The sequence below is a fragment of the Polypterus senegalus genome, chromosome 2 (assembly GCF_016835505.1).
Source record: "Polypterus senegalus isolate Bchr_013 chromosome 2, ASM1683550v1, whole genome shotgun sequence".
Classification (NCBI taxonomy): Eukaryota; Metazoa; Chordata; class Cladistia; order Polypteriformes; family Polypteridae; genus Polypterus; species Polypterus senegalus.
Window position 1 is genome coordinate 234,280,920 of NC_053155.1, and position 27,999 is coordinate 234,308,918.

The window sequence follows — 27,999 nt, forward strand, 5'->3', positions numbered from 1 at the left end:
AACTCGACTCATGCAAGGTTAGTTTTCTTGGTGGTTTTTGTATTACGGATTTTTCAAAAGTTAATTTTTCAGTTCGTAACATGAATTGTTGCAATGTTACTTTTCTCTTTTTTCAAATGTTCCTTTTTTCCCTGTGCTTAAAACTCATTTTAAAAAAAATTGTTTACTGTACAGTACAGCGATCGGACTGTAAGGCTAATAGCATGATCTCCTGCACTGTTACTTTTTTGGTTGCTTGTGGTTGGTTTTTAAATTAAAGTTCAGATTTGTTCAAATGTTCCTCTCTGTTCTGAGAGAGAGACAGAGAGAGAGAGAGAGCCTGCTCGTGTAGCTGAGCAGGGAGCCTAGGTGTTTTGTGTCAGTGTTCTTCAATGTTTTTACATCAGTTTACTATTACACTGTGCATTCTATTGTGTAATTAACTATATTTGTGCCTAATCTTTACATATATTTACATATTTACATATATAGTTACATACAGTTCGTACGGTCTGGAACGGATTAATTGTATTTACATACAATCCTATGGGAGACATTTCTTCGGTTCATGACCAACTTGGTTTACGACCAGAGTTTTGGAATGAATTATGGTCGTGAACCAAGGTTCCACTGTAGTTAGGATTTTCCAAAATGAGAAATGAACATGAAGGAATGTTACATTTCAATTTAAAGTCATAGATTAGATTCCACTCTGTCGCTATTGTCATTTCTGTCAAATCACCTTCCCATCCAAGTCATGGTTTTCGTAATGTGCAGAGGACTGTGTAGCATTTGGGTGGCTAAAAATATATATTAAAGAAAAAGTTTAAGTGACACGATTTTATAAAAAAAAACATGCACTAAAAAGTAAAACTATATCTTTTATTATCTATTTTTTCTTATACCAAGGTTTTGTTGCTCATTTGTGACTAATATGGGGACCCATAAAAGAATTAATTTACTTAAAATGGATAGATTCCTTAAATGATAAAAAAGTGACTGTTATTTGAACATTTCTCCAATTATTACCATTATCCTACATAATTTAATCACCTTTTATATGATATCCCATTTCCATAGTTAATCTGGTTAGAAATTTCACTTTAACGAATCTATACATGTTAATTGAATTAAATTAATTCTTTGATTTTATTTTTAGTCACATACGATCAGCAAAATCTTAGTACAAGAAAAAAATTTTTACTTTACAGTGCATTTTTGAATAAAATCATGTCACTTAAAAATCTTTTTTTTATATTTGTATATGCTTGGCATCTATTTAGTTTCTAGAAAGGTTCTGTAGTTTTAAAGTGGCAAATAATTTCCAATTTATTTCAAAAATGTTATTATTCTGCAAAAAAAAAATTACAATCTGCTGCTTTCTCAAGGTCTGAAACGTCCTTATATTTTGTGAAGTTCGAAGACATCAGAAAACCATAATCACTGAAAATCTGAAGAACAGTGCAACACACTAATTACTTATGCAAATCAGAATTGATAGTGGAATTTTATTGCTGCTCACTCATTGCATCAACTGCAAATGAAACCCTTATGATAAACAATTTAGTAGACTCAGTACCTTCATAATGTAATACTGCTAGACTTTGGAATGTCAAAATAAACATATACCTGGATAAAAATATTTTGATCCATTTGTACTTAGATTCCAATTATGTTCAAGTGTGTTAATGTAACTCAACTTTATCTTTATTGCACTGACAAGTCCTCTTAACAACTTCAAGAATGATTTATTGATATATATTTAGATGCTTGGTAAGTAATACAGGAGCTTTTGACAAAATTGATTCTTCCAGATAAATAGTTTGGAGGGCGGACCATCTATTAACAGTACTTCCATAGTACAAGACTAGTTGTGTCTAAAGTGATCTTTACATCTATTGTAATAATAATTAAAAATATTTAAATGTCCTGATAAAATCAGTGAAAGGTTATCTAACCTGCTCTGAAGTATGAGAGAATTCAATGAAAAGAACACATTTTTCATATTAATTTTGAATTTGGTAAAGGTCCCCTAGCAGTTTTAATACTAATAGCATAGATGAATTTTGGTCTGACATATAAAGTGCAATATCATCAGTGTAGAGTGATGTTTTCTGTGCATCTCTTCCCCTCGATCCCCTTTATCTCTGACTGTATCTGGAGACAAATAGGTAGTGGTTCAATACCAGTTGCAAACAGCATTAGTCATAAAGGATGCCCTTGTCTGAGATTGCGTTCTAATTTAAGCAAACCAAGATCATATAATTAATATGCAATAAGGCTTCTGAGCTAGTATGAAATAATTGAATCTTTGCAGACATTGTGGCAGTAGGGGGCGCTAGTGTACTCATGTACCACGCCAGACACCAGGTAAAAGTCCCAGACTCGTTATTTTTCTTTAGCACAGTGCACCAAGCACCATCCACTCTACTCATAAATTACACAACCACAATAATAATCTCTCCTCCTCGCCCAGACACTTCGCCCCTCTACCTCCCAGCTCAGCTCAGTGTCTGGACTGGCCCATAGTCCTTGTATAGCCCATGACCAGGAGGTGTTCCTGTTCAATCAGTCCACAGTTCCTTTTTTCTTCCGGGTCAGGGTAAACAGTCCTTTTCTTCAACCCGGGAGCACGTCGTTTCTTCCAGTCATGTGACCATGATGCACTCCCAGGACATAGGGTACATAAGAGCCCACAAGCCCCCCTACAGCAACTCCCTGTGGCCCCCAAGGTATCCAGCAGCGCTGTGTATAAACACTACATAGTCCATGAGGCCTTGCTGGCCCTCGGGGCATGATCATGCTGTCGGGAGAGCTCTTCCTGGCGGCCTGGGGGTGAGGACCGGAACACGAAGCCGGCAGTCCTCCACAACATATTGGAGCCATATTTAAATTTGCAATACATTAGATATACCTTTTAACTTTATGAAAAGCACTTTCTGCATCCAGAGAGCATAACTGTGGAGATTCAGAACCTGAAGGTGAATATGTTGCATTAAACAAGTGCTGAAAAGTGGATACTAAATATTTGGCTTCAGTTATCTTGTGATATTAATGAGTGAAGCACTTTATTCTTTTAGCTGAATTTTTTCCATCATCTTAGTATCATTATTCATTATTAGAGTCTGGTCTAGATAATTCAAATTGAAGCAAGTCTTTTTCTTTTTTTTTTTCTTTAGAAAGACATTAATGGACAATTTCTGTAATGCTTTTAGTAGTATTTTATTTTCTATAGTTTCAAATATTAATAACAATAATGACACTATGTTAAAACCTTTTTTGCTATTGTGGACCTGTAGCATTTCAGATTTACAATGAGTTAATGGCATCTTGAGTTTCAAACAGCTTCAGCAGTTTAAAGAGCTCTTTTGTACAAAGAAAAGCAAGCTAAGATATTTGTGCTTTATCAAAAAACTCCCAGGACTGAGCCTTGCCTTCTTTACACTTTGAAGAATACAAGTAATTATAGTGTTTCTTTAAATATATTAGTTATTTCTTTGTGATTTATATCCAGTTGTGTTGTTAATCTGTTTCATTAAATTCCAGGTTATGTTTTAGGCGTGCTAAAGTCTTATTGCCTTTTTCACAATGTTATTATTAATCGGGACATGAATTAAGTTGTTCTGTTTAGTTTTGAAATGAAAAAAATAAATTGTAGAAACTCTACAGACAACGTTTTCCTATAGATTGCCACATTTGGTGATTCAGCATAATCCTTATTAGTTCTATAAATGTCAGTAGTCAGGTATGGATGACTTTCCTGTCTGTCTGTATGCATGTATGTATGTATTATCACTGACAGTCCATTTCTCCTGCATGTATTTAAGCTATTTTTTCTGCAGGTCTATTTAATTTTTTTCTTCTTTTTGTGCAGAACAGTGTTTGTAGGAACAGTGCTTTGTCTGTAGGTGGTGTGTTCCAAACACTGATAACAGCTCTGGATTGATTACAATAGATAATCTAGCCCATCACATAATATCACAGCTTTAACTTGTTTACTCTGGCAATTATATTTTATCATATCTAAAACAACTTAATGACTAGCTGTTGTTATTATTATTATTATTATTATTATTAGTTTATATACTGTAGATATTTGGATTTTTCTGTAGTAGGTTTTGTTTGCTCTTCTACTGCTCCTAGGCTACTTGAATATGATGTTAACTTTATGTTCGTTGGCATGATATTTGTACTGCTGTGAAACAGTCATGAATAGAAACCTGGGCATGCAATTTGTGAATGACATTTATTAGATTGTTTTTCCTTGGTCAGAACCTCTGTAAGCACGATATGAAATTGATTCAGCCTATAATTAAACTTATACTACATGTTTAAGATTGTTACTAAACTAATAAAACAATCAACATACATTAGTTAAATCACTTGTACAGTTGATATAAAAAGTCTACAAACACCCTGTGAAAATCGCAGATTTTGTGTAATAAAAAAAATTAAACCAAGTTCAATTCTGTCTGAACGTATTCCACCTTTATTGCAGAACTGCAATCTATACAAAGAAGGTGAAAACAAAACAAAAACTGTTTATTGAAGGAACAAAAATCATACAAAAACCTGGTTCATTAGTGTGCAGAGCCCCTAAACTAATACTTTTTGGGTAAGAGTCTATCAGTTTTGGCAAATCTGGACAATTTTTGCCCACTCCTCCTTGCTAAAAATTTCTAGATCTGTCTGGATTACAAGGGCATCTCTTATGCACAGCTGTGTTCATGTCACCCTATAGATTTTCATTTGGTCTGGGTACTTGGTTAATAAATTATGTTTTTCTTCTTATTCAGTGAATTTATTTGAATTCTGAGTGTACTGTTTTAAATGTGACTATTGTTTGTTTTTACTTAAGATCTTTTCTGTGTTTTGATGTATTTTTATTTGCATATTTGTTTACAGATGGAAGAGTTAGAAGAGAAACTAAATGATGCTCTTCATCAGAAACAGCTTTTGGCAGTACGACTAGACAGCCAACTAAAAATTCAACAAGAAGAGAATAGGTTAGTATCTTTAAATTATACTGTAAGCTGACTTTTTAACACTGAGGCAGCCAAACATGTAATATTTGCTTAAATAACTCAAGTACCACAGTATTTTTGATGCTTTTGTCATAGAGTTTCTTGAAATTATAAGGCTTTAAAAATTCAGTAGTACAATGATTTTTTTTTGTTCAACTTCTATAATGCTCACATATTTGACCTTTAATTGCCATGTAAAGTCTAACCAACCCTTCAACTTTTACCCTGTTTATTTATGTCAAGTTTGTGGTAGAGCAGTGGCTCCTGATTGTGAAATTGGTTGTAAAAAACATGAAGGCATGGGTGAACCCGAGTTGACCCATTGTGCAGTGAAGCAGCAATGATAGTTAAGTCATTCACAAAAAATAAAAAAATAAATCAATGAAAATGTGGTTTTTTTGGGAGGTTTAAATTGTAGATGTTTGACAAATATCTATGTATTACTTGCTATGGTCTTTTCTCCTGTCACATAATTACACACAAACTACTAGGGCTTGAACCTTAATCTTGGTTTTCATTGAAAGCTTATGACTTGATACATTATTTAAATTAAAAAAAATTGAGGTAGTGGAAAACTAACTTGTGCCCATGGGTTTCTTATGTGGAAGTGATAGGCAAACGAAATGACATGGTTTAAAGAAACAGAAGACCAGTGACATCTGCTGAGCATCCAGTGTACTGCATCGGCTGATTTGACAAGGAACACCATAATAGGAAGAGGAGCAGTGACAAGTCTGGGATATAGAGTGCAGGAATGAAGTTTGGGAAATGTGTATGACTGTGGTTTATGTGTAACTACTGGGGCTAGACTTATAAGCATCTGGTGTGAGCTACTACATGCAAGAAAGACAGAGAAATGCATTTGGCTGGAAGACTACATGTTGTACTAATTATTTATAAAGAGATACTAAGTGCTTATACAACATAATATTTTAATTCTTTATTTTATGAAGGAAATGTAATATTTTTCAATTTTAGTGTGCTGTACTATACTCAAGTGACATAAAGACGTTTCAACCCAAGATGGTATAGTTAAATATTTTAAGTAGTAATATTAAACACTTTACTCCCACAGTCCAAAGATATGCAGGTTAGGTGAAATGTCGATTCTGAATCGGCTCTAGTGTGTGTGTGTTTGCGTGCGTGCGTGTGTGTGTGTGCACCCTGCGATGGCCTGGCACAATGTCAAGGGTTTGTTCCTTACCTTACACCCTTTGCTGGCAGGGATAGGGTCCAGCAGACCCCCGTGACCCTGTTTAGGACAAAGTGGGTTAGACAATGACTGACTGTTAAACAGACTGTGAAACATTAACATTTTGTGGTTAACAATTAAATAGTAACTGTGTTATGATTTCTAAGCAGGATTTTTTCAGGAATTGTATTTTTTCTTTAAAACACTTTGAGCTGCAAGTATTGTATGAAAATATGCAAAGTAAACATTATTGTTGATTATGTTAGTTTGCTACCACCAAAATTGTTGAACTCATTGATATTTACCATCATGCGATCTATTTTTAGAACCAACATGTATCTAATAATCACCTTTTTCAGGTAGTGGTTGGGAGCTTGCTTTCTTCTGTTTCTAGTGCAGGATGTCACATTTTTGAAAGTATCAGTTGTATAATTATCTGAGTCAAGTCAGCATTCATTTTTTGTTTTGTTTTGTTCTTTTTTTTCCGTTTTTTCTTTGTATTTTTTCTTTTGTTTTGATTGTAATTAATTTGGAGTAAAAAGGTATGTTTCATTTATGTTGTTACTGTATAGTATGTCTGATCTTTTGAATGCCAATGTAATGTTCTGTACTTTGGAAAATAAAATTTAATAAAAAAAAGATGAAGAATTAATTTTTCTTTTAGTGATCCAAACTGTGAGACTAACACTAGTATGGTTTTCTATATGTTTGAATTTTCACAGCTGTAAAGAGACTGGTAGTCTAAAAAGTTCACTATTCATAGGTCTAACTATAAAACATAATTTTTGAATTTCATTTATTTTTTTAATTGGCAAACATGAAATTAACCGTTTCTTGTGTGTAAATAATGCTGTTCTGCTCTTGCACAAATTCACATCCTGTATCACTCACATACTTTTCTCTTAATCCCAACTTCCTCATACAGTGCCATAACTACTCTCTTGGCTTCCTAACATACGGTTTCTCAAAGTCCACAAACACCCAATGCAATTCCTTTTGACCTTCTCAATACATCTCCATCAACACTCTTAATGCAAATGTCGCATCTGCAGTACTCTTTCCTGCTATAAAACCATATTGCTGCTCACAAATCATTACCTCTCCTCTCAGCCTAGCATCTTTCATCACTCGTTCCCATATCTTCATGGTGTGGCTGATCAACTTTATAACCCTGTAGTTACCGAAGCTCTGCACATCTCTCTTTTTCTTGAAAATTGGTACTAATATACTTCTTCTCCAATCCTCGGGCATCATCTCACTTTTCAAGATTTAATTAAACAATCTAATTTGAAGTAATAATCATCTCAACTTAACATTGTCCATGCTTCCACTGGTATATTGCCCGAGTCAACTGCTTTTCCTCTTCATAGCTTCAATCGCATCAGTCTTGCTGATCCTCGGTACATTGTGATTTACTCTCTCCACTTCATTCAACTTATACTTTCTCATTTTCTATATTCATAAGTCCTTCAAATTGCTTCTTCTGCCTTTTCAATACACTCTCCCCTCTTGTCAGCAAATTTCCATCTGCATCCTTTCTCCTTTCCGATATGTAGCATGTCCTACCCCTCTTAATCGCTCTGTCTGGCCAGTTGGTACAAGTGCTTTTCTCCATACTTTGTGTCTATCTTCTCATCTAGCTCAGCATATACCTTTTCCTTAGCCTTCACCCTCTCTGTCTTTACCTTTTACCTTATCTCTTTGTATACCTGTCTCCTTTTGCCATCTCTCTGGTTATCCCAATTAGTTTTCACCAACCTCTTCCTTTTTATGCCTTCCTGTGCTTCCTCATTCCCACACAAGGTTTCCTTGTCTTCCTTCCTTTGTCTAGATGTCACACCAAGCACCATTTTAGCTCTCTCCCTTACCACTTCAGCTGTGGTGTTTCAGTAATCTATCATGTCTTCACCACCCTGTGCCTGTCTCACTTCCTCTCTGAATTTCACACAATAGCCTTCCTCTTTCAGTTTCCATCACCTGATCCTCTGATCCATTATCACTCTTCCTCTTTTTTCACCTCGAAATTCATCTTGCATACCACTAGTCGATGCTGTCTAGCTAAACTATCCCCTGCCACCTCCTTACAGTACTAATCTTTTTTTCATATTTCATCTCCTACAGAGGGCATAGTCCGCCTGTGTGCACATTCTTCCACTCTTATATGTCACCCCATGTCCCTCCTTCTACTTAAAATATTATATTCACCATAGCCATTTCCATCCTTTTTGCAAAATCAACCATTGTCTGCCCTTCAACATGTCTCTCCTTAATACCATACCTGCCCATCACCCTCCTTATCACTACTGTTCCCTTCACCAATGTGCCCATTAAGATCCGTTCCAATTTCTAATCTTTCTTTTTTGTGTATACTCTCCATTTCATCTAACTCATGCCAGAAATCTTCATTCTTCTCCATCTCACATCCCACTTGCAGAGCATATGCGCTGACGATATTTTACATTACATCTTCAATTTCCAACTTTATTCTCCTCACTCTGTTGGATGCCCTTCCTAATGCAACCCTCCCCAGTTTACATGGGCTTGGGACTGGCACTAAGACCACACTGGTTTTTGCAAACCCAGTGACTAGGTTGTCGTTTAACTATAATTAGTACTGGTAGAATTAAAATCTTTGTAAATGTTCATTAAGTATGTAGTGTTTCTGTATATGCTTCTTTTGATGAATTTTACTTGTGATTTTTTAGTTTTATAAATCAGTTCAGTTCATTATTCATTTACGTTATTGGCATTATACAGTATATTGGAGATATAAGGACATGAATTGTGGATGTAAAATGGAAAAAGATATTTATTTTTGAGAAAATCATTCCAACTAAAAACCTTTAGAATTAAATAGTTTATTCTGAAATCCCAGGAGAGTATGACAATGGTGAAAAACAAAAATATCTCACCAGGGGAAAACAAAAAGAAACCTGCTCAAAACAATCCTTTAATAAATCTTTTTTTTTTTTGACAGAAAGCAACAAGCTTTAAGAAAACAAGAAATGGACAGTATTTTACTTCGACAGAAGCAATTGGAAGAGACCAATTTACAGCTTAGAGAAAAGACAGGAGATATTCGTCGTAGTCTTCGAGATCTGGACCTTACAGAAGAAAAGTACTTTGAGTTGAAAGATCTTCCAGAGGACCACTTGTCTATACATGAATATGTTTCGGTAAGTAAGCATTTATATGTGGGTTTGTGCACTATATGTTGTGTGTTTCCCATCTGTTACATAATTAATGCCAAATAAGCGTATTAAATAGAGAAATTTTTAAAATTACTTGCAGTTTCAGTTTCTTTCCTTTGCTCATGAATAGACTGGTAGGATTATTATCTTAGTAAGAGTATCAAAGTGTTGTATTGGACGGATCAAGCTACCCTATCTTTAGAAAAAATCTTCACATGCTTATGAGGGGTTCCCTGGCGATCCCAAGTTAGCCAAGATAGGAGAAGCCCCCAGTGTGTCCTGGTTTGGCCTCTAGATCCTCTCCTAGTTTGCTGTGCATGATACATATCAGAGGCACCTAGTGTAGGACAAATTGAACACTGCACCTTTTGCCACGCTTTCAATGGCATACAAAGCTTTTTCTGATAAAAGAATCTTAATGACCTAGATATATCAGTGTAGCAGCATGTTAGCTCTCCCCTCTTCTTTCTCTTTCAGGTACTTATTTGAGTTCATAAATAGAAGTAATATCCTTGGTGATGCTTTGTTTGTTTGTAGTTTCTGTTTTTTTTTTAAAATGTAAACTCACCATTTGTTCTGAAATTATCTAAAGTTTATCTGGGAAAGGCTACTCAGACATGTTAGGAAAAACTTATTAAAGCCAATCGATATAACTACTATAGTCAACTAAAAATCAGTAAAGCAATCTGTATAAATGTAATTATAGTGTGCTGTATTTTGTGATTGATGGGGCTTTTCTAATACTGTTTGGTAAATCCAGAATCTTTGCACCTCCAATACTAGTTTTGTTTATACTTGCAGTGTTGTGCATCACTGAATATTGAGATTACAATATACTCAATGTAGTATAAAAATAAATAAGTTCTGTAAGGTAATTGGGTGGCTTAACCATTTTCAACTTTATAAGAATGAGGATTATAAAATTATAATTTGTCAATTATAATTGACAAATCTTAGTGCCACATAACTAGTGAAGATAGTGAAGTGATTTAATGTTGAATTTATGAATAGATTAATAAATAATTAGCATATATCATTTGGATAAAACAAATGCATAGAGATATTGAATAATAGAATTCGTCTACTGAAGAGAGTTTTTGGTCAAGAAAGTTACTTCCATATATTTAATTGACAAATCTTAGTGCCACAATGCATTATTCAGCCTTTTCCAACTTTCTTGTATCAACTCACTTGTTAAGCATTTTGTCAGAAGCCAGTGTACTGAATAGGTGTGTGAGTCAATAAGTGCCTGAGTCATTTTCCTTAGTGATTTTTCTGGGAGCCAGTGCTTTCCCACCATTAAAATATGTGGGCAGCCTGCCCAGTAAAATATAGGCACTCATTCTAGGCAGGAGTAATGGCATTGTGACATCTATTTTTGATGCAATTTAAATGAATTTATTAAATTCCTGTGGATTTCTGAAGGGGAGACACTGCAGCTGAATTGTTTATGGTGTTTGTTTACATTGGAGTAGTATTCCTCTTATCTCCTGTTATTATTTCAGTGTCTTTACAATAATTGAGTGTCAAAATACGATTGGGTAGATGTTCATTCAGTACATGTGACAATATCACCTTATGCTCCTTGCTGTATTTAACTTGGAATCAGTGTGAACACACACACAAGCAATCTATAGTCCTTAAATATGACATGCCTTCAATCTAAAACGCGTATACATTTGATGCTGTCTTTAGGAAAATAACACAGTTCATTACAAAAACAAATGTAATTATAACCCCTTTCAATAATTTAATGTGTACTTGAAAGCTAACTAGCATATTCTGACCTTCCATTTGTAACAAGTCAGAAAATTCAATTAAAAATCTATATGACTTTTTTGTGTACAGGTCATATGTATAGGTAATTTAAAATTTGCAGATATTCCTTTTTATGGGTTTATTGTAATTAAGTAAAAAAAAAAAAAAAGAGTGCATTCCTTTCTTGTTGTAAAATGGTTTTCTTATTTTGTAATATTAGTTTTGGACAGCATTGTGATAATGACCTGCTGCCTTAAAACAAATAGACACATCCGAGGTGCTCTCTGCATGGAGCTTGCATGTTTATTTCTGTGAGCTTCCCCTGGGTTCTCCGGTTTCCTCCCACAGTCCAAAGAGATGTAGGTCGGGTGGACTGGAAATGCTAAATTGGCTGTAGTTTATGTTTGTCCTGCAATGAAGTAGTGCCCCGTCCAGTGATTGTTTCCTGCCTTGCTCCCAAGGCTTGTCCAGGGATTGTTTCCTGCCTAGTACCCAAGGCTTGCTGGGATAGGCTCCAGCTTTCCCACAACCCTACCCTAGCTAAACAGGTTAGGAAACTATCTTTTTTTTTATTCAAATTTATAATTTTTTATAGCTACTATTATCTAATTGTTTATTGCCACAACCACCCCAACAACACTTTGCAAGCTATACAACTCAGTAATAAATATTTATAGGGAAAAACATAAGTGGTGTGTGGTTCTTGTCTATTTACATAAAATACAGTACTTTGTTTTTAATTTGTTTAGAATTATGATTGCATTTTACATGAATTACTAAGATTAAACATTTAATGTTCGTGATACAAAAAGTTAATGTGTCTATAGAAGGTTTTGTGTCACTATTCATTTCAGAACTTAATAGACTGCTAAACTCTTTGACACTGTTTTGGAAAAAGTGAACGCAGAAATGTATTGAATCTATATAGAAATATCTAAAATGACACCTTGTATTATGGTTATGTGATAATGTGTGTTTATGTGTATGCATGTATGCAACAAAGACAAAATGTGTAATCATTATAGGTTCGGTTTTATGAGGTGGTTCATCCTTTAAAAGAAGAAGTGGCTGAGCTGCAAGAAAAAAAAAATAACTTATCAGATGAACTGGGGACCTACAGAACTCAGCTAAAGTCATTAATGGAGGTGAGTACTTGACATACTTTAGTTGATGAATGTATACAGAAGTATTCATACAGTGTCCTGCATAATGTTTGTAACAAGACATATATTTTTTTCTTGATTTACTTTAAACAAGCAGAAGCTGAAGATGGTGGGATCACAGGCTTGGCAGAGCATCACCAGAGTAAACACTCAGCCCCCAGGCAATGTCTGTGAATCGCAGCTTTGAGCAGTCCTTGCATTCAAGGAATCTGCAACAAAGTACTAAATATGATAGCTTTAATTTACCTGCCATTGCTATGTCCAAAACATTTTGGTTCTCAGAAATTGGTTTGGGTTTTGTGTCTACATTGGTTGACCAAAATGTATACAAATACCCTTAAATGAAAGTGTGCATTGTTAACTTTAATAGAGTCTGAATTGTTTAATTTCTAATTGTAAGCTTTGGAACAGAGGGGTAAATCAAGGAGAAATCTGTCTTTGTCCCATACATTATTGTGGACACTGTAGGATTTCCCCATGCTCCAGTATTTAATGCTTTAAAAAGGATAATAAAAAACATTACTTGAATAATATTTGGCATCTAATTTGAGGAGAATCTTGAACTTGAGCAAGATTTGAGGAATTTCTAAATTTTAAAAGTCTGACACTATATGTGGGAACTCTATTTTTATCTAATATTTTAATAGTCTCCTGCTTAGATTTAATGCTGTATTTGTATAATATATTCAGGTAAATCAGTAACTATTTGGTTTAGACAGACTGCCTAAAGAACACATATTTGTTGACTTCCTCATTTATTTATAATTATTTAGATGAACAAAAGTTTGAGTTAGCAAAATTCCAAGTGACATTTCATATCTAGATGTTGGGACTATCAATAACTTTCAACTTATTAGCTAATCTCTTAAAACTTCTACATTCCGTTTACAAATATAACTGTAAAAAAATGCCCTTATGGTCAATAATATGTTTAATTTATAGAGCTATGAAGAAGAAAGAAGAATACGATCTGATTTAGATATTAGGACACAGAGGCTAACCTTGGAGCTAGCAGACACAAAACAACAAATACAACAAGGGGACTATAAGAGAGAAAACTATGATAAGTTGAAAAGGTACAGTCATTAAAGTGAGAAATTTGTGAAAATATACATGAATATGTTTCATTTGAAGCAAACAAAATGGTTATTAGGAGCATGTTTATTTTTTAAAACTTGCAGAAATAGTTGAATTTACTTGTTTTAATGTTTATTACTTAGAATTACAGGCTTGTTCTTTGATCTTTTGCTACAAATGTTTTGTCCACCTCTATAAAACATTTAGTTATACTATAAATACTTTTTTTATGCTAGATTTTTTGAGTGTAACAAAAGTGAAATAAACACTGCTCTTTTACAACATGATTGAAACATGTTACTCATTTAAAAGAACAATAAATAGTCAGTTAAAACAACATTTTATGAAAAATTTACTTAGTGTCTAATATATTTCAAAAACAAAAAATGCTAAGCTAATATTCTTTGTATTAACTAATCACTTTTACACATTTCATACAAGCATTGGATGATAAAACATTATACATCTCTCATACCATGCCATACCTTGTTTATTTTTATGATTTGTACGGTACCATACTAATTCAACCTTGGAACAGCAGCAACTTTGGAGTAGATTTTTCCTTTTGTATTACTTGCTGAATATATTATTATGACTATGGTGGGTTTCTTAGTTGTGAATGCCCAAAGTTGGCCATGTAATGGTACTGTACTGTCGGCACACTACAGTCTTTTTATGTTATTACTTCTACAGAGTGTATCAGGATAGTGTACAATAAAATGCAAAACTGTGCACCTAATCTCTTATTGAAATAGTTTGCCCTCTATAGTTTTGATAGATAAAATTTACTCTAGTGAAACTTTTACATTTTGTTAATGTAACTCAATTTGGCAATTTTATATGTAATATAACATTATCAAACCCACTTAATCCAATTCAGACCTGAATATGGCTGACCATATCTTGGCAGCACTGTGTGTTGCAAAATATCTCTAGACAGGGCTCCTGTACTGCACACACTAACACACACACTTTTATATACTTATATTTAGCCACATACATATAGGGCAAATTTAGAATCGCCAGTTAATCTAACATGTGTGTCCAGGTCACTGCGGGTAACAATTTTACAAAATCATATAGGAAATTTGAAAGGTGCCAGTAATAACAAAAATGCAGTGTAATTCATCTGCTGGTTGCACATGTGTGTGCATCTTCGGTGCTGCACCTAAAGTGTGCCTCATTATGATTCTGAATCATTTTTTACGTACATATATAATATGGGGTTTATTTTGCTGGAATATGTCAATGCGCTAATACTTTTAATTAAATGAAAGTTACTTTGAACGCCATTCTAAAAAAAAATAGACAGAATATTTTAACTGCCTTTAACAACTTCCTCCTGAGGAATTCACAGCTACTCGCAGATTAGTCTAGTTGTTCTGCCCTTGAGTCAGCTTCATGCCCAAACCACAGATCCAGAAAAGCAGTGGTTCTGCTTCAAGCATTTTCCATATTGCTGAACACCTCACACTATCCCAGAGAGTTAGCTCAGCAACTCAGCCTAGCAATTTCATGTAAACATCTTGTACTTGTGATCTTGTTCTTTCAGTTTCTACTCACAGCTCATGACCCTAGGTAAGTGTGGTAACGCAGACTGACCGAATAAATTGAAAGATTTTAAACAAGGACTTAGTTTCTGCATCAACATTGTAGTTCTGGTAAACATAGGCAGAATCAGTTGCTGATTTACAGATTCACAGTTGGTCTCTTGATCGCCTTGACCCTAATTTCAGATGAAATCCTCAATGTACTTGTAAAATTCCTGTTGTGGAAGCTGTTCATTCTTTACTGGCATGGAATAAGCTACATTTTTTCAGGAGAGGATCTTGGCTTTAAATTTGTAAGTGCTCTGTCTCAACCCAACTACATTCAGGGAAGTTGAGGAGTGTAATTAGAGGGGACTGGGCGGTCTCATAGTCTGGAATCCCTGCAGATTTTATTTTTTTTCTCCAGCCGTCTGGAGTTTTTTTTTTTTTTGTTTTTTCTGTCCACCTTGGCCATCGGACCTTACTTATTGTATGTTAATTAATGTTGACTTATTTTATTTTCTTACTGTGTCTTTTTTTTTTTTTTCTATTCTTCATTTTGTAAAGCACTTTGAGCTACATTTTTTTTGTATGAAAATGTGCTATATAAATAAATGTTGTTGTTGTAATTGTATGCGGTAATTAGATCACACTATCTTTTTAAAAAAATTGATCACTGCTGTAGTCTTCTTAACCTAAGGCAATGTCCCTACCTTCCATGCAACATTAAAGAGATGTATTAGCCAAAGCAATCCCACAATATCTGGTACTTTAAGCATGTCTAATTAGATCTCATCCATCTCCATTCTCTTGCCACGATGGAACCTTTTACATGCTTTTGATAATGCAAAAATTACCTACTGCAATTGTCGTGTGTGTGTGACTGTTCGCATGTATCAGCTTAGCTCTCAGTGGACTGGTTTTATTGAAATTTGGCACACTTATTAGGGCTGTCAAATAAGCCAGAAAATTATTTGAATATTCAAATAAAAAAGAAATATTTGAATATATTTCAGCTTACATTAATGACGCCAAAAAGGCCTTAAAAAAACGAGGATTATTACAGTTATTTTTCACTTCAGTTAGTGAGAATATCTTAGCATGAAACAACAGTTGGGGATTAGATTTAAGAGTGAATCAAAACAGGATCAGATGAAGAACTGGATAACTATAACATTATACTGTAGAAATGTTTTAAAAATCTGCTCTGAGCACACCTGTACTGTAGATCAAACAACCATACAGTATGGTAGAAAAAATACTGTCCCAAACTACATTGTTAAGGGGTATAGCTCGTAAGTTTTACTTATTAAGCTAAGAAGGTAACTATTCAAAATTATGAAATAATGACTGTGTTCATTACCCTTCAAAAACAGATCTACAAAATACCTCGGGATGTACAATACAGTGATCCCTCGCTATATCACGCTTCGACTTTCGCGGCTTCACTCTATCGCAATTTTTTTCTCATACATGCTTACGTCACTACGCATGTGCTTTCTGAGAACTTTTATCTAAGCCCCACGATGGCTCCTAAACTTGCTGCTCTTTCTAATCCTTCTGACAATAAAACTAAGCGCTGGAGGAAGATACTTACTATCCAGGAGAAGGTGAAACTCTTGGATATGATCAAAGATGGCAATACCCTACAAAAGCCTCCTCACGCATATAAAAAGACAGCGCCAGCAACTGCCTATCAAGATGTTTTTCAGCCGCGCACCCAGACACCAACTGCCTACTCCTAGTATTCCTTCAGCGGAAGAAGACAACAACGCACCTGCTGAAGATACTGCACCACCTGAAGACTCTCCTACTGAGGTTGTGCCTTCATAGGTTAGTGGTTGTGTGTAAGAACTGTGTGTGTGTAATTAAATGTACAGTACAATAATCTACTATATAAAAGCGGTCGGGATTGTCCTTCCATCCCGTGAGTGCAAAGCGTAGCTTATTCCGCTTATCACAGACTTACTACTTGCGGCTTGAGGTTCTGGTGCTCCCATTGTTCCCTTTCTTTTGTGAGCGATGCGCTGGAAAAGTAGAAAAATTATGTCTCTGGAAATAATTAATGTTGATGGAGTACAAATGCCTCACCGCGTAGTAAATATCAGGGGAGATGGTGCTTGCTTATTCTCATCTATAGCTTATTTAGTGCATGAAACTCCGTCTTTAGCGGTACAGATTCGGGCTGACATTGTACGACTTTGGACAGGCACTCAAGGGGATAAAAAAAACTTAGGTTTTCGGGAGATGTTATGAATGGGCACTTTCCTTACACTTACATGCCTGATGTACACATGGAGCGCACACAAATTGAGGATAAAAGTCGGTTGCCTTAAAAGGCTAGTGAGCCTAGTATAATATGATATTTGTAACGTCTAATATGTTTTATTTTCTCTTATTTTGTCTAATATATTGGGTAAGACGAGTGTAATGGTGACTAAAGGGTGTTCATGTCTAGAGGGCTATTATAATGTTAAAAAACATATTTAGAAGGTCGTAAACAGGTTTTCTATACTCTAACTGCGAAAATATTTGATTTATAAATCTTCGCGAAAATTAATTTATCACGGTAGAGTCTGGAATGGATTTACCGCGATAAATAAGGGTTCACTGTATATTGTCTGAAAGCAACGATGCCAAAATTAGTGTGAGGAAAAATGAATAACTATTCTTTTACAATCGAACATTAACTCTTACCTTTGAATAAGGCCTTATTCAAATACATCTGAATTATATTTGATTAGCACCATTAAATCTGATAGCAAAAACACTTATTCGTCAAGGAAATTTTGTCAGGAAAGTTACATTTTCATTGAGATCTTAAACTGAGCATGCTGTGCATTTTTTTTTATTTCAAAATCGCTCATTGAAAAGGCATGGTGAATTTTAGAACTTGTTTAACCTACAACAGATTAAGTTTTCTGCATATTATATTGAGTCATTATTTATTTTACAGTATAGTGTTCTTAATTGGAAACTGTCCATGTCTCCTCCTCATCATGATCCAAACCAGCCAATAATTTCACTGTGAGACTTTTAAACAGATTTTAATTCCTCTTCGAGTACATCTTTCAAAAATGTTATTTTTAAGAAGTTGTATCTGCAGTTAGCCCACAAACAACAAACAACAGGACATGCATCTGCCAGGCTTTTAACTAATTCAAACCTGAGGTCTCATATTGCACCAGTTTTTATTATCCCTCCATTAGCTGCCAGTAGAATTTAGAACTCAACTTAAAATTCTGGTTCTCATTGCTAGAACCTTCCATGGGTGGTGTCCCTAGTACATTAGTGAGCTTGTGCATTATTATACTGCTAGTCAAACTGTTAGATCCAGAAAACAGGGTCTTCTTTCTGTACCACACACAAGAGTGAAGCTGCGTGGTGATCGTCCTTTCCAGTTTGTTGCACCAATGTTCTAGAGTAATGTCACCCTGGTACTGCGTCAGAATCATTCTATTGAGATATTTAAACGTCATCTTAAGATGTACTTATTTATGTAAATTTTTGGATAGCGTTTCTGTGAATAATATTTCTCTATTTCGTTTTTTCTGTGTATTTTTACCGTCCACTTATTTTATTGTATCACTAATGTATGTTAACTCTACAATGCTTTGTCGCCTTTTCTGTAAATAAACTTTACACGTTACATTTTTACTTATGTCATTGCCAATTTTATATCACTTGAATTGGAATTTTATGCCTATAAATTCTATTGAGCCATCACAAGCCTATTTGGGCTATGTTTTATAGCTATTTAAATTAGTGTTAAAAATTTCATTCTTTTATAACAAGTAATTTTGAATATCATTTACTGTTACAAAAGTATTTAAAAAAGAAAAGTAACTTCCTGTTTTAAATAACTAAAAAAATGTACAGTACTCCAGCTTTCAAATACGTTAACTAAGTTCTCATACGCACGTGAACATGATGCCATTTTCTAACTTACTGATTGCTGTGGCTACCTTAGTAACTGAAATAGACCTAACCTCAAACATTGCTTTTAGCTTTGATCTCTTCAAAGAGAGTATTTTACAGGGTTCTGGACTTCTTCAAAGTGTTATTTCCACATCTCAATAATCCCCCAAGTTGAGATCAACATTTTCCCACCCTTGCTAAGGACAGCATTTGCAACCTATCAACTATCCTTCCTAGGTTTTCAGATGGCTTTTTAGAACTTTTTTAAGGCTGTCTGAAACTTATTCCACATTGTCATACTAAACCTCAGCCACTGGTGTTGCTGCTGCTGTTTTAAATTTCTGTACCTCTACATTACCTGGCATGTCTACTTTCTTTAAATTGTCATCCTCTCTTTCTGCCGAGTCCATCTATAAGTCCCATGTTTGCTGTCTGACATAATCCAAGAAACATCTGGTCATAACTTCTTGCATGCACCTCCACTTTTGTGGTCTTCAACAAAGTTAATTCAAATTGTGTATATCGTCCATAGATTCAAGAAAAACTCGTTTTGAATTGGGACTCCCTGCATTACAAATTTTAAGTTAAAAAAACATTAAACCGAATATCATTATTCATAAGGGTAAAAGAAAGGAAAGGCGATTACCATTTTTGTGTTAAAGGCGCTGCCATGGGTGCATGCTGTGAGGCACGGTGGATCTGGGCACACATGAAACCGGTATAATGGCCAGTACGGGCTCCTCAGCTGGTGTTCAGTTTCACACGCCAGTGTCCACGCAGTCTGCCTGTTGCAGGCGGTTTAATGTGCAGCGCGTCTGGAAGAAAAAAAAATGCCATTTGCCTTATTAACCAAGGTTGTGTCAGAGATGGGGATTGTGTATGCTAAATAAATGAGATTTACTTACTGGTGAGTCGGAAGTTGGTGTGTTTGAACTTGGCATACCTGGTCGTCCAGGGTGCCTTTTACACGTGCGTGACCAACAGGAGTTCAGTTTTAAATAGAAAGTTGCTAGGGGTGTGTTGCGGCTCATGGTGTGAACGTGCCAGCATCTACATGGATAGGTGCTTGGGGTAGACGGAGGTGGCAGAATGGTTGGATAATCTTGCTTATTATATTTAAGGAGTTGCCAGCCAACAAGGGTCAGTGGACCTAATGGCAAGGTAGGGTTAAATACGACTGAACTATTGAAGGAGCAGTTGTGTTAATTTGACGGTTTTGTAAATATTTTTTGTTTTTTGCACAAATATATCTCTAAGTGATAATTTTGGTGGAAATATGTCTACTTATTTGGTGATGGGATGGCATTTCGTCCGTGATTGGTGCAGTTGTTTTTTTCTTTTTGTATATACACACACTTGATATTTTTTTTTCTTGTGCATTTTTTATTTTCTTCCTTTTGGAGGAGCATCCTGAGCCAGAGGTAAAGAAGGAGGGCTACCTTAATTTTTGGAGTGTGCGCGTGTGTAGTTTTTGTAGGAGTGCACTGTCTTTGTTGTAAATATACCATTTTTTTCTTTGGTCATTTTTTGTTTTTATTTACTTTTTGAAGGAGTGTCAATGCTGAAGCACTGTGAAACAAAGCCCTCTTGACACTACTGTGTTTTTGTTGTAAACTCTTGTAAATAAACTTGCACCTTTCACTCTTCAATTTTTGGTCTTTGCTTCTTCTCTCTGCTGATCCAGTTCGGCTCATGAACTATCAGATGTCCAGAGTGTAGGGATATCACACTCGTCTCAAACAGATACATCTTGTGGCAGTCCCCAGCCATGACGCCCTTTCACTGTATATTCAGCGGGAGCAGCTGTGGACTGTGCAATACCTCCCCTGGACGCTAGATAACCGCCCCCCAGGGTTGGAGCGTTGCCTCAGTTTCCTACAGGGCTCCATGGGAATTGGAGTTGGGTGTAGCTCTGTTAGGTCCCGTAGGCGCCGCCAGGGGGTGCTGCATCTGGGACTCCTGAGCCCGTATGGGCAGTGTATTCACAACACCCGGAAGTGCAGCTGGAACTCTGCAGTCAACCACATGGAGTACTTCTGGGTGGACTGTAAAAGGGCCCAGCATCCACTACTCAATGGCCAGAGTCGGGAAGAGGAGTGGTGGTGCCGGTGCCAGAGTAGAGTATGTTTGAGTGCTTTATTTGTGTACTGGGGACTGTGTTGTGCCTGTGGGGGTCACGGGGAAGACATGATTATTCTGAGGCAACTAACCATTGAAGTGATGAGATAGCTCAGTACTTGATGACACAACAAAGTCGTTTATTAGCCTTATGCCTAAATAAGTACATAGGTACCAGGTACACTTTTGAACAACCTTGTGTTCTAACATTTTGGAAATTCTGTATCTAGCACGAAAATACAATAACAATTCACTTTATCTTTTCCTTACAAGCATAAGAAATGACTTTATGCTATACTTTAAATAGTACTTTACTCACAGTTTGATTGAATTGGGCCATTTCTGTGATATGTGTGTTTTTGTTTATATTTTAATACTGTGATTATAGTACATTTTTCATCTTTACTCAAATGTTCTGGTGAGCATTATGGTGTGACAAAGAGAGCATAACATTTATTTTGTATTTATCATCTTACAATCAAACCTTTTAGTTTATAACTGTTATGTAGTTTTGTTGAATTTTTGAACTGTGGTGCCATCTTGTGGTAAAAGTGTGTTAAATGATAAACAAGCCTTTGGCATTTGTTTGCATATGATTTTTCCACTAGTATTAACTGTACTATTTTTAATTGATTTAATATTGTCAACATAGTATGGCTTAAAATGGGGATGAAAGTGTGAGATGAGTTTAGTGAATGGTACGAGGAAGTTCGAGTTTATTGATTACATGATAATCTTATCAAAATGTAAAAATTATGTTGGAATGTTTCGTATCACAGCTTGCACAGCTTTTTGTTATTCATTTACCTAATTTTTTGCTTTTCTTTTAGTGAGAGGGATGCTTTTGAACGTGATGTTTCAGAACTTAGAAAACATTTTGAAATACTTGAAGTAACACACAAGGAGCAAAGTAAAGAAAGAAATGATCTGTGCAAAGAGGTATAGCAGATTATTTGTGACAACTTTTATTTTTCTATTTAGAAAATACATTAAACATTTGTTTAATATCTTAACTTTGCAATAGCAAATACTGTCCATTTTGATATAATGACTTATAATTATTTCTGCATTGTAAATTTTATATTTTTTATATAGTGTCTAATACAATTTTCATACATTTTGGCCGATAATGTTTTAAAAAATACATTTTCTATTTTTATTTTTCATAATATTATACTACTTTAAAGTTTGTTTTCAATTAGAAATGTCTGTAAAAGTAGAACTAAAAACAAACTAGAGATTTTGTCAAATGCCTGCTTGCAAAATATCAACTGTGCATATTATAATTTTTTGATAATTTGTTTATTTATTCATTTCATAATAAGCTAAAGTAATGGACTGTGTGATTCATGGTTTGCAATTTTATTCCACAACAACGGAGTCTCAGAGCACTGAGCATATCACATTATTTCCTAGTATTTTCATAATAGATATATTGTACTGTAAATAGCCACTTTATTTTCCATTTTTGTTGTGTAGTGAGTTTTGTTAGATATTCATAGAGCTATGCAGCTGTAAATGGAACAATGAAGTCCTTAGTACAGGTGAAAATGTAGGAGTGGGCAGGGTTTGTAATAAGGTGAGGTTTATAAGCACGAGGTGTGTTTTTGTGTACATGCAATGACACACTAGCAATTGTGTCATCATTCCTGCAGTTGTTTCCAACTTGAAGCATCTTGGTGGATTTGATCCTGCCCTTTGCTTGTAGACATACAATCAGTTACATAATGATTTAGTGCATGGTGACTTGTGTCTCTCACTACCTTTGCATGCAACCGTTTATGAATTGGGTTCTGCAGTACACTGTAATTTCTTTTTTGTGAATGATTTGGCAGGTAGGTAGTCATTGTTAATGATGGAATGTGCCTTCTTGCAATGTGATTTTACTCATCATTAGTTATCATCAGATCTGCTGTTAGACCAGCAAGCCTCAAAATTGAGCTTCTACAGTATATCCTTGCTCATAAAGTATCTGCAGTGACTCTTTATGTAGGAAATTTGAAAAATGCAGTATATAAAAAAAAAACTTTGTTTCAAATAAATTATTTAAGTTAAATTGAATAAAGAATAGTCCATTTTATACAGTGTGTCATTTTTAATATGAAGTAACTCAAAAAGTTTGTGTTTTAAGTACCAAAATAACTGCAGTATATTTAAAATTATTTATTGCTGAATAAACTTGCTTTATTAATGTCCAGGTATCAGCTCTGCAGCAGTCAGTTACTCTTCTGCAAAAGGATAAAGAATTCCTAAATCGTCAATGTCTAGAGTTGAATGTGCGTTGTGCTCATGATGAAGACAGAGTAGAAAGACTCCAAATACAACTTGAAGAGGCAAAAAAAGCTAGAGAAGAGATGTATGAAAAATATGTAGCATCAAGGTAAGCTTTTTTCTAAATAATTAAACAATTTAAAACTGACCTTCATTTAAATTTTGGATCAAACAGGAAAAAAGTTTAGTGTAAAATACATTCAAAAGCTTGATTCCAAAAACATGTTCAAAGTTTTAGCATCATATTTAACATGGAGGTCGGGTCAGGTTGGAGGAGCGGGGCATGCCAGGCAGACAAGCGGTCCAGTCCCATCCTCTGGAAATGACCATCTATCTGTCCCTGCCAGGTGTTATGTGGGTGTCCCCTTGGCCTGGTCCAGCCGATTGAATCTTCAATAATGAGAATCCTGTGAGCCTGATCACTCTTGACACAAAGTCAAACTAGCGTTATCCAAGGATTCTCCGAAGAGACACACTACTGGAGTTCAGTCTGTCTCAGGTCACTGGATTGTGTCTGTGTCTTGCATCCATAAAACAAAATAGAAATCACCAGGATTCTAAAGGCTTGCACCTTCATCTATCGGGAGCGCCACACACCCCTTTCCAACGACCTCATGATCCCCCTTGCTCTCTGAATCTGTCTACTGACTTCATAGGAAGAGTCACCAGAGACATGAATGTCAGTGCCAAGGAAAGTAAACCTCTCGACAAGGTTGGTATTCTCTCTGCAGACAGATATACTGCTGATGGCTGTGCCCAAGAGGTCATTAAAGGCCTGCTTCTTAGACTCGCAAGCCCAGATACTTAGACTTCTTGCTCAGTCACTCAGCAGCCCCGATTAGAGTCTCCATTGGCTCTGCAAAGATCACAGCATCGTCTGCAAAGCCAAGATCAGTGAATCTTGCTCTCTCTTTACCAACAGATGTCCCAAAGCTGCTGGACCCCATGACCCTACCCAACACTCAGTTCATACAAGCATTCAACAGAGTAGTATCAAGAACACACCCCTGATGAACCCAATGATCAGCTGGGAAAAACACAGAGGTTCTGCCCCCACTCTGCACAGCACTCACATTACCAGTGTACAGGCTGGCCATGTATCCAGCAACTTTGGGGGGATCCTGCAAAATCTCAGTTTGTCTCACAGTGCAGCTCGATCAAATGAGTCGAACACTTCACAAAAACTGACAAAAGCTGCAACAAAATTCTGCCGATATTCACCTTTGCGCTCAATGAGAACTCTCTGTGCCAGGATGCTGTTGCTGGTAGACTTCTTGGGCGTAAAACCAGTCTGATCATGGAACCTTTTGAGGATGACCCTAACAAAGACCTTACCCAACCAAGAGCAGTGTTATCCCCATGTAGTTGCCATGATCCAGGCGATCATCCTTCTCTTTTCAGATAGGGATGACAAGTCCCATTTTCCAGTCAGTTGGGATGATGCCCTTCTCCCAAATGCAAGTAAAGATTGCTTGCAATGCCAGGACAGCCTTAACAACAACCTGGAGAAGTTCATCTTGGATACAGTAGATACTTACAGCCTTCCCTACCCTCAGCTGGTTCACCGCCTATGCAAATCACACGGAGTTTGGGTGGTTCACAGCTAAATGATGCATCACTCTCAAAAACTGTGGACCCAGAGATGTCTGACATCCTAGCTAGAGGATCAACTTTAAACAGCTGCTCAAAGTAGAAAGCCCACTGGGTCACTACTGCAGCGTTACGTGTAAGGACCATTCCATCACCCACCCTGACTGCGACTCTTTGAGGAACGGATTTAGATGTACGTAATGCTTTGATTCCTCTGTAAGCAGGAAGTGGGTCACTAGACCATAGATGGTATGTCACTTGCTCACAGATTCCACAAACAAATACCTCCTTATCTGCCCTCAGAGCCCTCACAGCCATCCTTCTCAGTTCCAGGGATAGACCACAGGTGCCATCAAGCCATGTGCTGCAACTCTTCTTAATGAAATCCAGGGTGTCCTTTGAGATGTAATACCTCCTTCTGGGAACAGCGACAACACCAACAAAACCCTCGGCAACCTTCAGGTTCTTGTCACAGAAGGTCTTCCACATCACATCAGGTGTGCAAGTTCCTCACAGAAACTGTGTGCAGACTCATTAAAATCAGGCTGATCTTGGAGTCTGGCCAGGTCCAGTCTGATGTTCCTAGGAGGTGGTGGCCTATTGGACCTAAGCTAGGTCTTCAGAGTAGCAACAAGAAGTCTGTGGTCAGAATTCACAAACCAGGCACTTCTGTACACCCTGCAGTTCTAAAGGAGCCTCCAGTGTCTGCCCATGAGGATGTGATCAGTCTCCTTCACTGTGCCACCAGCATTGGAGTACTAGGTCCAGCAATGCGACTCAGGGCACTGGAACCAGGGTCCAGCGATCCGCAGCCCCTTACCTTTTGCAAAGTCAAGGAACATAGAGCCACTTTCACCCACTTTCAGACCCATGGGGATTGACACAATCAACATAGCCAGCTCTGTCAGTGGTCACAATGAAATCACCCATGACAAAGGGATTGTCACCTCGTGGGCACCCATCAACCAACAAGCGAAGCTACAAATAAAATTTCTCTCTCACCAAGACGCACTAACTGAAGTCAGAGCATACACTAATAGACGAGGCACCTGGAGAGTTACGTACTCCTCAAGTATGACAGCTATCAGAATGACCAGACCAATAAAAGATGTTCCCACCTGTAGGAGTGCCACCACTGAAATGCTGAGTTTGAAAAGCTCCTCTGACAGAAGAGGTAGAAGATCATCATGCTGGAGAGACCAGACATTCCACTAGCCTACCTGGATGGATGGCCTCAAATTGGGATTGGTGTACTGCCATGCAGCAGGTGCCCCCTCAGCACCACACCAGTTCTGCTCCCCGACAGTCCTGACCCCATTTTGTCTCGGGTTGTTGTGACTTCTGGGGAATGAGGCCATCCCCCTCATAATGCCAGCAGACTTTCTATGGGCATTTACAGCAGAGCTACTCCCGCTGAGAGCAGAGAGGAGTCCTATGTGCCATTTCAAAGTTACATGAAGTGCTTATGGTGGCTGCAGAGGCAATCCTGCCACCAGCCCACAAGTTTTTCTGGCATGTTTGAGGACCATTTGCAGGACCGGATGCAGTTTAACACCATACCCAGGACTAGACATGGAGGGATGTTGCTAATTTTTCTTTTTCTTTTTTCTTTTTTTTTTTTTTAAACTGTGAATAAAAGATAAACTAATAAGGACTTCTTTTAATTCTGATTTCTGAAATGAACACAGTATACAGGAATATCAGTAGCTCTTAGTTTTGTGCAACATTGGCAGTTTCTTTCACACACTGAATGCAAAAGAATGCAGACAATTTAATAGTAGTGAGTTAATTTTATAACAGCATTAAGAAAGGGCTAATTCAACTGATATGTAAACACTCTGCTTTTGTGAATAGAATTCTAACAATGCTTTATAATATTGTTAAGTCTCCAAATCAACGTGGAATAGTATGACTTTCTTCTTGGTTACAGAGATTGTGGCGTTGTCACACATATACAAAGAGAATTGAGAGCATGGACTCATCCATATGTCGTATATAACACAGTATTACTGGAATGTTTAATTGACATAAGCTTATAGTTCTGGAGGTTATTAACAGAATTTTCAGTAGCAGAGATAAAAGAAACAATCTTTATATAGGGAGTATTGATGAGTGCGTATTTCTGAGGTTGCTTTGTAGTGAGTTCCCCTAAATCTTGGAAATGTTTGAGATATTGAACATACTTGGTTAACTGCTTTGATGTCATCGGGGGAGGATTAACTGAACTAGATTTGATTGGATTGTAATGATGCAGTCATCTTTAAAGTGTCCCTGAGGGCTAGGGAAATGTCTGCTAGCTATACTGGACTGATTATTGTGGCCAAAAAGGTGATGTGCGCTGTGTGGCACTGCACCACCGTGCCTCTGTGATATCAAAAAAGAACATATGCACGCAGTCAGAGAAAGATTTTTTCAAAACAAAGTGTAAATGGGGAAATCGTAGTCAAAAGTCAGAAAAAAAATATATAGGTCTTTTTAAATGCAGAAAATTCAGTGGTGTGTCGTGATTAAAGCCACTGGCTTTTTTAAGTCACGCTGAAGGCTCTCCAAACTGTCTGTGCTGATGCTTTACACTTTTTCTTCCATCAAAGAGACAGAAAAATGTTGTAAATAGTAATAAACATTTCATTATTATTATTATTTCATAGTTAGTCTCTTGTGTTTTGGGGGTTAGGGTGTCAAGCTAATTCAAAGTTTGTTTTTTATCTGCATGTGGTTAATTTATTATGCATTCATAGGGAACGCGCCACCTCATCATATATTGACATGGAACTCTAAGCTCGACCTGCACGGATAACTCATTCCACAGAGTAATGCAAATGATCAGCATTACATACCCACGGGGCAGTCTCATCAAAGTTGGGTGTTATAGCTCTGGAGGACACCGACCTTTCAAAGCATTATGGGGCGCTGGTATTAAAAAAAATATTCTCCTAAACAAGCCAGATTATTAGTAAATAATTCAGTGAACAAGAGCAAAGGCAGCAAATTGCTACAAATAATACTTTGGTGAATTTTGCTGATCAACCCTAATAGGGATTTAATATTTGCAGTGCACAGAAATATAATTGTAATAAGGAAAGTATTGTGGAAAAAGAATACAGTGCAGTTTAATAGGAAAAGACTACATTAGCATGTTTTGTTGTGCATTTCATAATTGTTAGAACTTTGTTGGTTACTGATTTTTAA

At 36.3% G+C, this 27,999-nt stretch overlaps 1 protein-coding gene across 1 annotated transcript in view; it reads left to right on the plus strand.

Moving 5' to 3' along the window:
• pibf1 (progesterone immunomodulatory binding factor 1) overlaps positions 1–27,999 on the plus strand; it is a 186,768-nt gene that overhangs the window by 23,987 nt on the left and 134,782 nt on the right. The window contains exons 3-8 of the mRNA XM_039745337.1: positions 4,885–4,985; positions 9,173–9,371; positions 12,170–12,289; positions 13,250–13,383; positions 21,780–21,888; positions 23,148–23,329. Of these exons, the coding sequence (XP_039601271.1) occupies positions 4,885–4,985; positions 9,173–9,371; positions 12,170–12,289; positions 13,250–13,383; positions 21,780–21,888; positions 23,148–23,329 (845 nt within the window). The remainder of the gene's footprint in view (positions 1–4,884; positions 4,986–9,172; positions 9,372–12,169; positions 12,290–13,249; positions 13,384–21,779; positions 21,889–23,147; positions 23,330–27,999) is intronic.